Here is a 15000-nt window from a genome sequence, read left to right on the forward strand (position 1 = left end):
ACAGCACTTCGACAAATTTCTCCATGGGACTCGCTCTGTCGGCAAACTACACACGCAACACAAACCACAACATACACCAACAAATCACACACAGTTGATACACACACACACACACACACACACACACACACACACACACACACACACACACACACACACACACACAAACACACACATACACACACACACAACACACACACACACACACACACACACACACACACACACACACACAATTTAATTAATTTCACCCCAAATTGTTACCAACAGAGCAGCCAGTCCTATCCCACCTGTTGCTTTGTCATCGAGTCTCTTGCCATCTTCTCGAATCCCAAGGCCATTGCACAGTTAGCCATCCCTATTCAAGTGACCATCACATCAAGTATGCGTATGTACAAGCAATTGTCCAATCGCTCACCTCCTTCAATGAGCTGCTTGCCGATAATGAGAGCCGTCGATCCAGTGGAGCAATTGTTATTGACCTGATAACATATTTCTTGAAGCTTGTGGATAGAAAGGGTGTGTGTGTGTGTGTGTGTGTGTGTGTGTGTGTGTGTGTGTGTGTGTGTGTGTGTGTGTTGTATGCTCACATTATAGATTGGAATGCCTGTCATACCAAGCTCATACAAAGCTCGCTGACCCGACGTCGAATCACCTGCAAAGCATCGACATCCACACATTCTAGTACCATAAACTATCAGTTTGAAACATCATGTTACACACCAAAACAATAACCGACAACAGCCTGTTCAATGTCTTTGTAGGAGAGCGCAGCATCTTGGAGAGCCTTCAGACCTACATGTCACACGATCGTATCAGATGGTAATGATTATGCAAACACCGAGCAAAAATTAGTAAATAAATAAAATTAATTAATTAATAAATAATAAATAATTAATAAATATGTAATAATTAATTAAGGCAATTGATTTTGTAAATATCTGTAAACTAAATGTCCACCAAAGTCACCAGCCTTCCACAGTTGGGGCCAGACTGCCAGTTGATATCAAACTGAATTAATTTAGACCGACTGCATAGAAATGTGCTAGAAGTTCTCCCAACCAAAAGCAAACGAAAGCAGCAACTGGAGATTGCTAGCATCATGGGCTCTTGGGCGTCCACAGGTACATATATGGTAATGTCACGTGACTATACGGTAATTAATATCTACAAGTTGCTGCACACTAATTATGCGAATCTACCTACATCATTCCTCGCTGCCTTACCTGCTTCCTTTGCTATCGCGGGGTAATCGAAATCCTCCCTCGATCCCGGTTTCTCGAACTGTAAAGCATTTCATGAGAATTCGCACCAATTTGCATGAAAATCCGCCGTCCGGCGTCGTTTGATATCTGCTTTACCTTCGTCATGCCGACGCCGACTACAAACACTCGACTGCGACGTCCGGTCGCCATGCTGAACGCTCGACGAGCGAGACGACTGGCTAGGGTGAAAGGTCTTAGGGGTAACCCCATGCGCACGCGCATTATTCCGGAAGTTGTATCCTTAACGCGCGTTAGGTTTAATATTACACGATCCGCATCAATGGTTGCTTGTGTTGTGTGGTTCTGTGTTTAATTAATTACATTAATTAGCGTTTCTAAGGCCAAATTAGCCATCAGTCTATTGAATGGCAATTCTTTAGAGCTTTACAGGTGCCTTTTTGTCGAAGGGTGACCCAGTAAGTGTTGCCTACCAAACTCGTGGAACGGAACGTAGTTTGTGGGAGTGAAATATGGCAAACTTATAATGCTTAACAAAATAGAATTCGACAGCCACGAACCTAACAAGTAGTCGACATCTTGAAAAGCGCGCCAAGCAGCTTGCTAGGCACGCGAGCGAGGGCGTGTTGAGAGCCAATGGTTTATGCGTGGTTACCACATTGTCTGGTTCCCGTATGTTCCCGGCGACGGCGCGGCGAGAAGGTCTGGTACACAAATAGAATCCGGAACTGGAAACCTGACAACAAGCCTCATACTAATGCCATTATCGGAACCTACTACGCTTGCTACTCTGTTGTTACTCCGTGCTGAATGGACGTTCTCCACGTGTGCTTCTCAACTAGACGCATACGCAGGTGGGCGTGTCTTGCCTGTCTCATTGCTCTAGTACTCATAGCCGTCGCAGTCGTCGTGAACGTTGGCAAGTACATGAGTACGGACGTGCCTATGGAAGCCAAAGATCATGTAGCAAGACGCGAAGTAAGAAACGCTAATGGACAGCAGACGAGAAACTCTCAATCTGGACCATTTGGGAGTAGGTAAGCAAGCAAGTCATAGGTGTAGAGGTTTTCGAGGTTTGGGGGTGACACACGCACTTATTTAGTTGATACAGTATGAGTGAGTGATGCAGTAGGCAAGAATCAGGGTTGCCGTTTCCATGGCAGACCTGCCAACCTAGCTGAATCAAAATGCGTGGGTTTGCAGGAAAAAATGCGGGAGAATGCGGGAGTCCAATTTCTTGACACGCCTACAATAGCATTAATATCAATAAATTTTATGTTGTAATAATGTTAAATAGTATATAAATAGTACACTTAAAATAAGCAAAGTGCAACAAAATATACACAGAACTTGTGCGTACTACTACTGCCTGCTAGTAAATATAAGAATGAGTTATGTACACATTCTCGATTCTATTGTTTTGTGGCCTTCTTAGACAAGTCTAGACAACTCCTTGGTAGTCTAGGCTAGCTAGCCCCTTCCCTTTCCACTTCCGGACAGTTTGCCTGACCGACTCCTTCTACCGGTATGTCAATATTGTGACTAGCCTCGGCCTCCCAGACCCGTGTAGCGCTATATTGTGACCTGGAGACTCTGATTGTGACCAAGTGTGTATGAAAGAGAGGGGCTGCACATAGACATTGATATCCAGATCACATGATCAGTAACTTCGTTAACTATTAAGTTAATTAAGGGCAAGTGTATGGTTACACAGAACAGGCACGCCCACCAATGGTCAGAATGCGGGAGATTTGATGGCAAATGCGGGTAGGCGGGAGAAGGGTCCCAAATGCGGGAGTCTCCCGCTCAATGCGGGAGAGTTGGCAGCCCTGCCGTGGTGATGGCAAAGTTGTGGCCCCATGGTTAATTAATTGAAATGTGTGGCGCTAGACAAAAGAGAAAGGTAATTAATTATTATGTAATATTTATAAAATAAATATTAATAGCAATATTAATTATTGAAAACCATGGGATATTTGAATTTTGATCTTGCATCTATGTCGTACAACTGAGCAGTAACGAAACATGAAGACAACTGTTCTCGATTACACTGTAGATGTAAGTACTGTACAAGTTTTTAAAAATAGCTAACTGTCTCTAAGAACTACCCAGACAACTGGCCCTCACCAGCCACCATCTGCATGCATGGTCGTCTATAGCTTAGTGGTAAAGTGGGCGGTGCGTAATACATTAAAATGGACCAATGACGGCACAAACCCGTCACGTGATTTTTTGTAAATTGTTTATGTATGCATATAGTTTTCGGAAATCATAGATCATCAACTTTGATCGAGTTGAAAGCAAAAACTACAGTTAGTGCAAGAGATCAATTCTATATTTATTATGGTCTGCAAGAATGAAGGAGTCCAAGATGGAACAAGTGACATTGAATCAAAGGCGGACCTTCACAGCTAAGTGCACGGTTTGCCTGAAACCCCTGAACCCAGCCAACAGGCCTGTGAATGTTGAAGTTTCAATCTTGTAAGCTTGGCTCGCTTGCTGCGGCATCCTCGTAATCACATGATGCATGAACGAAGAAGTAGCTAGGGCAAACTGGAGTCTGCATCTCAGCCAATTCATGGTTGTTCCGTACTTAGTCTCGTCCCCAGGCGTTTGCCTCGCTCCTCCGTGCAGCGCTCCCGCGTCACATGACTAGGTTGACATCTTTTTCTGCAAGCATTGATGATAGTTTCCTAGGAATGTTCGGGTAAGGGGACTTCTGCCACCTTTGCATGAAAATATCAATTGTGTGAATGTTGCTTGCAATTAATTAATATTAATAATTACTATTACCCTATATTACCCTACTGAGAGGGTGATGATGACATTATAGTAATTATCAGTTTGACAACTAGGTTTTCAGGGCTTAACTGCATGTTTTGTTGATATAAATATCATGTACTTACTACTGTCTTTGCATATTTAATTAATGGATTGTGTTTTCAGAAAATATTAATTATCTAGTTAAGAGTTGATGCAAAGATTTAGATATCAATGATTTAGAAATAATATTAATATCAACAGTCACAGCCCCCAACTGCCTTTGGTTTTTGCCGTATGTTCCAGACATTTTATTGTATTTATCGTCATGTTTTAGAAGGTAACCTTTTAGCAGTGACTGTTAATTGTTCAGAATAGAGATGGTGCAACATGGAGTCAGTGATTTAAATCAGCAAGGCGGACATGGTGTCAACATACTGGGTAGTCAGACACGCTTAGCAATTCAACCTCAAGACAAACGATCCCAACTACATTCAACCGATAAATTTCGAGTGTCGAATAGTGAAGCAAAGCCACAGAAACAGATGCATGGAAATGGGTTGGATGTCAAGTCTACAAGCAGCCAACTATTACTCCAAAATAAAGAGGGAAAACAAAGGAGTTTTAACTATAAATTGAACTCACCGTTGTCGTCTTTCAATCAAGCTGCTACTCGTGTGCATCTCTTGCAACTACCTAATGATGAGGCTGGAAGGTTTGTTCAGTTTTTGCGACGTTCTGTGGGGTGTGGATCACGCACGTCGTGTTGTTTTGATTCGTTGGAGTGTAAAGACTGTGGTGTTCTTCGTCATCCTTGTAGAGTAAAGGATGCGTTTAGTTTGAGGATTGATACAAGTGTTGTTAGTGCTATTCTGATTCAGCATCCGGTTCAAAGAGTTATGTCTTGTTTTGTTAATGCTAGAGTTGGAAAGGTGAGGTCGCGCACTCATGCACACTCACACGTGCATGCACACACATGCGGAGGTACACACACACACACACACACACACACACACACACACACACACACACACACACACACACACACACACACACACACACACACACACACACACACACACACCTTCTACTTCTCTTCCTCCTCCTGTATTGCTTCCGTCTAAACAGACACACTATCCCTTCAGTGGGGACAAAGGCAAAGTCACAAAAAAAGATTCACCATGCATATCAGTGCATTTGTGTACTGCATAGCTTCCTTTGCTTCGAAAGTACTTCTTACATGTCTGGCATTCAATGGCTCCTTTTGCTCATGTATAGGTTTTTCTCTTTCAGCAATGCATTTGTGTCTCTTCAACTCACTAATGCATCTGAAACCTCTGAGACGTTTAGGGCAGACAACAGTTTGTAAATCAACATTGCCAGATGACACTTGACTAGACTTCAGACAGGCATGATAATGGTCTCTCCAGACAGATCTTGATTTATTTGCTAAGTCATACCAACAGCTTTCTGGAATCTTCAGATCATTTAGGTCTTTCCTAATTATGTCTTTCCAGCGTTTCTTAGGGCCACCTTGTGGACGTTTTTCTGATAACCACCCAAAGAAGCACATCTTGGGAATTTGATGGTTGGGCATTCGAGCCATTGCATATGTCGTCTTATAAGTTTGATGTTTATAGTGTCAGGATCTCCCCATCTTTGTCTTATTGTTTTATTTGAGATATGATTTTCCCACTGTGTTGTGATAGAGATTCTAAGACACGACACACACACACACACACACACACACACACACACACACACACACACACACACACACACACACACACACACACACACACACACACACACACACGGCAAAATAGCAAATGGACAAGGAGCTGCTGTTCGTTACAGTTACACCCCCAGCCAGTTGGCTGGGTTCCTGTGCACTACGCAGGAGCTATGGGCCGTGCTGAGCAATCTCCTGGAGCCTGGCCAGGTACTCGCAGGAGCACCAACTGTGACGCCAACTGTGGTGTGGGCAGCCGAAGTCCCACGTGGACCCCAGTGGCTGATGGACTTTTTTTGTTGAAGTCGGGGCCTTTCCCACCCCAGTCAATGACCAGGTACTCATTTATACTTCTGGGTCAAGAGAGGAAACTGTGTGAGTTTCTTGCCCAAGGAAATTATGCCATAGCTCGCCATCACTGTAACTTGAACTTGCAACCTGCAAGTTCCCGGATGTAAATACTCCATAGAAGACTCTCTAACCAACTGAGCCATCACACACACACACACACACACACACACACACACACACACACACACACACACACACACACACACACACACACACACACACACACACAGGCACATACGTCTATTTTATTTCTAATGATTATGTTATTATAGAGAAGTTGCACTCTACCAAATGACATAACTACTGCTGTTGCCAACAAGAAGATGAGTGTTAAAGAGTTTGTATCACATAATTGCACTAGCAATGTTTTAACTCGAGCTCTTCTTGGTGACTCACTACTGCCATGTAAATTTGGAAAGATCACACAAGACCAGTTTCTGACAGCAAAGGCATTGCTTATGAAAATCGACTTTGTGGGATTGAAAGAGTACCTACCTCAATCAGCACGCCTCTTTCAAACTCAACTGAAACAGAGAGGTGAAAATAATATCAAAAATAGAATAAAAATAAAATTAAAATTAAAATAGAAAATAAAAGATAAAAATAAAATAAAATATTAATTAAAAATTAAGTTTAAAAATAACAATTAATAAACAGAAAAATTAACAAAATTTTAAATAAAACGATTATAATTAATAAAAAATGAAAATTAGAAATTAAAATTAAATTAAAAATGAAAATAAATAAAAATCTAAAGTGAAAAGATAAAAAGAATTTATAAAAAATGTAAAAATTAAAAAAGAAATTTAAAACATCAAAAATAATATATAATATCTCTGCTGTTTCTTGGACATTCGCAATGATGATCTCAGAATCGTTAGAAACCACCAGGTCTAGCATCTGTTTATATGTGTGTATGTGTGTTTGTGTGTGTGTGTGTGTGTGTGTGTGTGTGTGTGTGTGGTGTGTGTGTGTGTGTGTGTGTGTGTGTGTGTGTGTGTGTGTGTGTGTGTGTGTGTGTGTGTGTGTGTATAACATATTTGATTATGTGCAGTGAAACACTACAATTCTACCCAAACAGTGTACGTTTTGTTTCTAATTAATTTATGTCTTAGGTTTCATCAAGTTTGTGAACGTTTCTACTAACGACATTCCCAACGTGCTTGTCTCTCCGGTGTACGGCGAAGAACACAGGCAGCAGTGTCTGTCTGACGAAGAGACGATCGCCATCTACAGAAGCAACAAATACGACCTAAAACTCTACGAACATGCCGTCGACATCTTTTTTCAACAACTCTGCACATCTGGTGTACATTGCTACCCGATGACCGAATTGTCGCACGCAGTCATGCTTGATGCGGATCCGTATTATTGGTACAGATCACCGTATGCGCCACTACCACAGATAATATCGTTTCTTCACATTCCCAAGACTGCAGGGTCGGCGTTTGTTCGAGTTCTGCGTCAGGCTGTTGGTTGTGATTCGGTGTGTTGGTGCACGGGGACGTGTCACTCGTCGTGTCCGTATGTTGTCGGTCAGTGTGGTCATAATTCTGACGTTCCTACTGGTGTGTGTGGCGGGCAGCCGGTTGTGGCGGCTGTGATTATGAGGGATCCCGTTCAGAGATTGGTGTCGAACTATGAGCATGCGAAGACTGTGAAGGTTTGTGGTGTGATTTGGTGGAATGGTGTGTGGTTGTTTGTTTGGCGAGTGTTTGTGTCGTTTGCTGTGCAGTATGTTGAACTGGAGTGTGAGACTATGTTAGTATAGATGAAATGATTTGGTCATTGTATATGTCTGTCTGTCTGTCTGTCTGTCTGTCTGTCTGTCTGTCTGTCTGTCAATTTCATTTATTCTAACACTAAATACAAGCAATCTACTGAGTTCAGCTTTAGTTTAATGCAAACTACTTTGATAGTCCCTATTGTGTATGTTCTCATGTACTTCTCCAGGGAAGACACGTGTCAGCTTGTGGAGGATGACTTTAGTATTACATCGTTGTAATATTATTGAGAATTTTTTCCTCCCAAAACCTCTAAAGTCACATTTGTATAGCCTTCAATGTCCCTTGATCTTCTGGCTAGTTTGTTTAGATAGTTGGTAGCTTCTGATCCCCAAGTTCCAAAATGTTCAAATACCAGAGGAGTGAAATTGAGGCTTGATGTATTGCTAGCAAGTTGTTGTTTTTCGTATTTGATCATCTTCCTTTCCTCCGTTCTTGCTGCAGCAAAACCTTCCTCTAAAGCTGCCTGGTTTAAAGTGTCTTGGCTGAAAGGATAAGCCATAGCTACATCAAGGTCATAGCTACACCCAGACTCATACACAACTATGTCTGGCCTATTCTCATTTCCAGAGTAACAATGTCGAGGTTCTTTCTCATGATGAATCTTTAATTCATGTAGACAAGTGCTCCATGCATTTACAATTTCATTGTGCTGCCACACAGGCCAACCTCCATGTTTGCATGTAAGAAGATGATATTCATCTGCCAACTTGCCACATTCACACTGGATGTTCCAGTTGACAAAAGGTGCAGGTATGTCCAACCTCAGAGATGCTGCCAAACGAAATTCATTGGGTTTCAGTGCAAGAAGCTCTTCAGTAGGAATGGCTTCCAGCCATGACCCAGCTCCCTTTCCTCTTATTGATCTAAATTTAGCTGTAGCTCTATCTGATTGTGAAATCGAAGTTTCCAGGCAGGAATTCGCATTTGCCTCGTGTAGTTGACTAGATAGTTTTTGTTGTAATTTCTTGGGCTGTTTGACAAACTCACTTAGATGTTGGCAATCATCACAACCAGTAGACTTGACAGCTTGATAAATATTGGCCAAGATCTTTGAGACATCGGTTGCAAGCAAGAGTGATACATCGTTAGTCAAGTAAGGGAACCTAGTAGGCAAGTTTGACAGAGTATGCATCCATCCTCCTAAAAAATACGCAGATGAAGCAATAGCATCGATTGATGTCATTACAAATCCTCCTAATTTGATAGGAAGTGTTGCCTGTTTCCACCGTTCATCAACTATTGATGGCACTCCCAATATTTTACAAAAGGTTGTTCGAGTCATGTTGTCATGTATTTCAGCTGTAGACTGAAATAAAGATGGTGATACTGACCTAGCCAAGTAATCTAACTTGGGAACATGGCAATGACGTAGTAGAAAGCATTCTGACTGAGGATCTTCTAATTGAGACAAAATCTGTCTTGGCTGGCTGTCTGTCTGTTTGTCTGTCTTGTCTGTCTGTCCGTCTGTCTGTCTTGTCTGTCTGTCTGTCTGTCTGTCAATACATATATTTTCAAACATTGAACTATTATACACCATCTAAGCAAAGCAACTAAATACTACCCAAGCCAATAGGGCTTGGTTCTACCTACACCTGTCTGTCTGTCTGTCTGTCAAGAATCATTTATTTCTTACAATCACACTATCATACATCACAGCAGAAACTACTCGACTAAAGCTAAATGCTTTATAGTGTTCATAGGTAAGTGTATACATATTTTCTGAGGCAAAAGAGACAACTAAAAGTACACTAATGATAAAAGAATTGAGTGCTGAGTGACTCGGGAATCTGACACCCACCACACAACACATTCAATTTCTTCTGAATGACCCGTGCGTTGCACTTTTGCAGCTGCACTGAAAATCGTTTACGCCAGAAGTCCACAAATTCCGGTGCGTTTGGCTGACCAACTTCGTCTGATGAGAAAGCTGCTATCTGTCTGTCTGTCTGTCTGTCTGTCTGTCTGTCTGTCTGTCTGTCTATCTGTTTGTCTATTTCTCTGTCTGTCTATCTGTTTGTCTGTCTCTGTCTGTATGTCTGTCTGTCTATTTGTCTGTCTGCTTGTCTGTCTGTCTGTCTGTCAAAGAACATGTATTGAAAATGTCAACGCTAATACAGAAAAGGCTACATATAACACTAAGAGTTTCAGATAAATGACCATAGTCGTCATAGAAGAAAAACTCTAACGAACAGCCATCTGATGTCTGTCTGTATGTCTGTTTGTCCCATAGTTAATGACTTTGTTGTTTGCAAGGACTGATTTGCATTTAAAAAATCCTAGCATATGTACAAGTAGAATCTGTATGAGAATAAATTATCTGTCTGTCTGTCTGTCTGTCTGTCTGTCATTTCTGTCTGTCTGTCTGTCTGTCTGTCTGTCTGTCTTGTCTGTCTGTTTATCTGTCTATCCGTTTGTCTGTCTGTTTCTCTGTCTGTCTCTTTGCCTGCCTGTTTGTCTGTTGGTTTGATTTTTTGTCTTGGTGTCATTTGGCAGTCTGTTTACTCAGTCTGAAATCATGTCTAAGCCAATACATTGTGCACCATCATGTCTATGACAAAGCCAACTTGGTGACAACTAGCTACATGATCGACTGTATTTTAGAAAGGAGAATGTTGTGGACTTCCAAGAAGTGTTTCTGATGCTGTCAATGATTCGAAAAACAGCCTATCACTTCCCGAGTTTTCCTCCCGCAATGGAGTCAGCAACGCTATGACTCGAATGTTGGCCGGTTTCGATGTTTACGATCCAACGGTTGTCGCCGACCAGAAAACTCTCGAGAAAGCAATGTCACAACTCACTCATTTCGCATTCATTGGCCTACAGGAACACTACGACGAGTCGGTCAAGCTGTTTTACAAAACCATGAAATCATCAGGTCAGTGGTAATGTTTTATTGATATCAGTGATAGTCAGTTGTATTGCATGTTTACCAGTTGATCCACCAAAGTCTGCATTTGAAGTTCTCAACAGGAGGAGGTCGGCCATGCAGTTGTCTGAACGTGATTTGAATCAGATTCAAGCATCAAACTCGTTGGATGTGCAGCTCTACTCAATGGCAAAGCGACTGTTCTACGAACGACTTTGCGAAGCCAAGATTGCATGTCATAAAGAGAATTCGTAATATTTGAACCTGATTCGTTGCATTGTTAAGACTGTTGACCTACTACATTGTAGATATGTAGTAAAATAAATAAATAAACAAATAAATAAATAGATAGATATAGATAGATAATGACTAATAATTAATATTTATGTGTTAGTGGTTGAAATTCTTTTGATTTAGTAGATGGCAGTGACAGAATTACAATATGTACAAGAATACACTAAAAATGAGATTAGTCCAAGAAAGGAATTGCTGTAATCATGCACAAATAGAAATTTGGTTTCCTGTACTCCACCCACTCTCGCGCATCAAATTTTAAAGGTCTAGCCACACGAGGCTACTGACTTGCAGAACGTATTGTTCAATCAGGGATCTAGCATCCAACTTGGTGCTCAAAGGTTCCAGTGAAGAAATGCTGTGGTTGAATGGCATGCAGTTGTCTGTTGTCTCTGCCATTCACATTAATCGCAGAAACTATATAACTACATGCACAAATTACATCAATCAATTCTACCTGTTAGTGGTAATGCATGACGGCAGTTAATTAAAAAGTGCCTGAACGATCACACTCATCATTCACGTACAAGCCAGAATGTTTGGCTGCATTGACACAACATATATAACTTTCATGCTCTAGACGTGTAAGTTTAGAAGCAGTAGCCACTTACTTGATGTGTGTAACAACATGGCCAGCTTCCTTGGTCAATGGAGCCAGTTCTTCAACTTGAAGCAGCTCAGCCAACTTGATGTCACCCATACTGCATCGATGATCATGTTACAGAAAATGTCAAGTTGATCTGAACTCCGCTAACATTTTCTGAAGTGCCAGGAACCTCATTGTAAGCAACAACACGATATTCATACGTCAAAACCCCTGCAACAGAATTTCAGATTCATACTGTGCAGCATGCAGCGCTACCTAGATAATGATGCATGTGACTGTATGGTTTGCTTACTGTTACAAGGAAGCTTTGAAAGAGTGGCTAGCATACCAAAACACATATATTTAGAATATTCCCCATTATATACCAGCTGTTTGCTTACCTCCTTGAGTCAATTTAAACTCCAGTACCATTTCATTTGCTTGCTGGCGTCTTTCCAGAAACTTGAAACGTTCTGCTATAATCCGCAGACAACTTTCTTTGTAAGACAACCAGTGTCTTCTCTGACGGCTTCTCTGGCGCTACCAAGTTCCGTAGTTATCCATACGTCTTCGGACCTATCAACATGACCACCTTCCGTCCGGCATGTAGATAGCCGTTGGTGGTTCCAACTTTCTTTCCCTCCCTTTTTCGATATACCGGTACCTAAGTCGTTGTGACGTTTGCAAAGTAAATTCCGAAACCCGGTGAAGTTCCCTCCTGCCAGAAGATCACTAAAAATACAGCCATATTTGGCATTGCACTGCTAATTGGGAAAATACCGCGCACTAAAACAATATGCAAATCTTGGTCGCGTTGGCAATGACGTTGATCAACTTGTGCAGGTCTATGGAGATCGATGTATAGTGATGTAATATTCCGTTCTTTGCTGCGCAATAAGAACAACTTGCTAGAGCGAAAGCAAGCAGTTGTACTGGACGTTTGCCTTCGATAATCATGCTACGAATACAATTCTTTGTGCTCTTATTATTGGTGGTGACCGCCACATCAACGTCAGATTCAGAAGTGACGGTAAGCACTAAAATGTCATTTTATCCGAATATTAGCTGCTTCTATATGTCTGTATACGTGAGACTACGTGTTTTAGCAATAACTGTTGTTTCTAGGAGAGCAAGAGCTGTAAGAACGGTTGTTGTTCTGGTAAGGTCGCACCAATTCCTTGTGACAGAAACGATTCAGTATCAACTACTCATGTCTCTGCAGTAACAGTATCAGGTTCTGCTGGCGTTCCTGGTAAAGAAGGAGAGAGAGGAGCTAAAGGTAATACAAAACAAGCAATAAAAACAGAAATCATTATTTATTTAATTATTTAATAATTAATTACGGCATTTAAGCAAACATTGAGGAACGTGCTTGCTGTGTTAGGTAATTATGTCTTAGAGCATGACATTTTGCTTGCATTGCAAGACATTGCATGGTTACACAAACACCAAAGGTAAAGTGATACTTCAAATTAGATTAGAGGAGCTTCACAAATAGATTGACTGAGTAAGCTGACTAAGTAATCATCAAAGTTTAATCTAACCATAACTATTATTTATGGTAAACGTAGCAAAATGGAAATTCATAAATAGATATCAAATTAAGCGCACTTAAATATGTTTATGGAAGTACCATCATGTCATTGTAGGCGAAAAAGGAATGGCTGGAAAAATTGGTCCCAAAGGCATTCAAGGCGAGCGCGGGGCTAGAGGTTTAACTGGGCCAAGTGGACCGGCAGGCATTCTTCGTATAAACGAGTGTTCTACTATAAGAGAAGGTGAAATAATATTACTACATTACTCTTATAAAATCCAAACGGTATATATGTGTGCATGTATGTATAGGAATGATGAGATTCAACAAGAAAACGAAGGAGGTAGAGTATTGTGACGATAACAAATGGTTTCCACTACCACAACCTTCCAGCTTCTTTTATCAGCATGCATCATCGTGCAAGCAAATAGCACTAAATTACAAATCAATGAACAATGGGCAATATTGGATTAGACCATCTGTTAGCGATTTACCATTTCAGGTTAAAATAATTTAATGATTTTAATAAATTTGGTTTGGAGCTTGTATGGTAAATTTTTCTACAACAGGTGTTCTGTGATACGATTGAAGGTTGGACAATGATTATGAAAATAGATGGGAATCAACAAAACTTTAAGTATGATAGCGAGTTGTGGTCAAACAAGAAGACATTTCAATCTAATAGTTTGGATTTGGATGACAAAGAAACCAAACTGGCATCGTATTGGACACTACCATTTACTGAACTTCGTCTGGGGATGAAAGTAGATGGTACGATCAGATGGATTAGCTTCAGCTATAGAGCATCATCTCTCTACAGTATTATTGCTGATGGACAGTACAGGAGCACGAATATTGGAAAGAGTAAGTGGAGAAGTTTACTGCCAAGGTCATCTATGCAAACAAATTGCAACAAGGTGAGCATACTATCAGTGTAGAGCATCATGCACATTGATCATACCAGAAAAGAAGCTTTAAAAATGCATACCACGTTGCACTTGATTTCACATAAACTGTAGACATCATTCATTGCTCTTGTAAAATAATTTCACTTTTTTGCTCAACATGCGGTACAAATACTAAACTAATTGTAGTAAAATGTTTTGAAATTACTTTTGTTGCAGGAAGGATTCAATGCAAGAAGTTCTATATTTCGTAACGCTGATCGAGCTCGTCTTGGAATTATTGCCAATCAACAAAACGATTGTAGCTCTCCAGACTCTTTCGTTGGCTTCGGAACACAGATAACTGTCAACAGAGCAAGGAACACTGCAGGAAACTATGCTGATCCCTGTTGCAGTTCAGACAGCGGTGCTGTGAATATCAAAGCGATCGGCTATATCATGGCACGATGAATACAGAAATTATCCATTTTAGTACTTCATACGAGTACCATGCTAACAGGACACCTTCAGCTTTTCACGTAGATATTACTAAGACAAAAGAGCTTGCCTAGAATTTGGCATTTGTTGATGAGATGGTTACCTATAGCTGTTAGTAAATGTCGATATAATTATGGTAGCTAGATTATAGCAATGCTGTTGAACATTTAATACATATGTATATCTATATATATATATATATATATATATATACGCAGTGTGTGTGTGTGTGTGTGTGTGTGTGTGTGTGTGTGTGTGTGTGTGTGTGTGTGTGTGTGTGTGTGTGTGTGTGTGTGTGTGTGTGTGTGTGTGTGTGTGTGTGTGTGTGTGTGTGTGTGTGTGTGTGTGTGTGTGTGTGTGTGTGTGTGTGTGTGTGTGTGTGTGTGTGTGTGTGTGTGTGTGTGTGTGTGTGTGTGTGATTTGGCCGGTCACGTGCATCTATGGGAATCAGGCAAAATATGGGAGTCACTTTGGAATCAATGTGA

The 15000-nt window shown here is 41.0% G+C and overlaps 3 protein-coding genes across 3 annotated transcripts in view; 2 read left to right on the forward strand and 1 right to left on the reverse strand.

The window, feature by feature from the left end:
- The window catches only part of LOC134185449 (sterol carrier protein 2-like), a 5591-nt gene extending 4116 nt beyond the window's left edge, over positions 1 to 1475 (reverse strand). The window contains exons 1-7 of the mRNA XM_062653235.1: positions 1362 to 1475; positions 1227 to 1284; positions 724 to 795; positions 591 to 655; positions 419 to 482; positions 291 to 358; positions 1 to 46 (exon numbers count right to left, since the gene is read on the reverse strand). The exon at positions 1 to 46 is cut by the window's left edge and continues 81 nt beyond it. Coding sequence (XP_062509219.1) covers positions 1 to 46; positions 291 to 358; positions 419 to 482; positions 591 to 655; positions 724 to 795; positions 1227 to 1284; positions 1362 to 1475 — 487 coding nt within the window. The remainder of the gene's footprint in view (positions 47 to 290; positions 359 to 418; positions 483 to 590; positions 656 to 723; positions 796 to 1226; positions 1285 to 1361) is intronic.
- Positions 1476 to 1934: 459 nt separating this feature from the next.
- Positions 1935 to 11237, forward strand: LOC134185678 (uncharacterized). Its single transcript, XM_062653527.1, has 6 exons — positions 1935 to 2260; positions 4357 to 4915; positions 6339 to 6603; positions 7182 to 7729; positions 10455 to 10728; positions 10787 to 11237. Exons 1-6 carry the CDS (start codon positions 2034 to 2036, stop codon positions 10972 to 10974), a joined length of 2061 nt encoding a protein of 686 aa, XP_062509511.1. The 5' UTR covers positions 1935 to 2033; the 3' UTR covers positions 10975 to 11237.
- A 1317-nt stretch (positions 11238 to 12554) lies between these two features.
- Positions 12555 to 13923, forward strand: LOC134185232 (conglutinin-like). The gene is made up of 6 exons (XM_062653012.1): positions 12555 to 12629; positions 12725 to 12878; positions 13249 to 13377; positions 13445 to 13635; positions 13703 to 13854; positions 13902 to 13923. The coding sequence occupies exons 1-6, from the start codon at positions 12555 to 12557 to the stop codon at positions 13921 to 13923; spliced, it is 723 nt and encodes a 240-aa protein (XP_062508996.1).
- Positions 13924 to 15000: the final 1077 nt, after the last annotated feature.

This window comes from Corticium candelabrum, chromosome 10 (assembly GCF_963422355.1).
Source record: "Corticium candelabrum chromosome 10, ooCorCand1.1, whole genome shotgun sequence".
NCBI lineage: Eukaryota > Metazoa > Porifera > Homoscleromorpha > Homosclerophorida > Plakinidae > Corticium > Corticium candelabrum.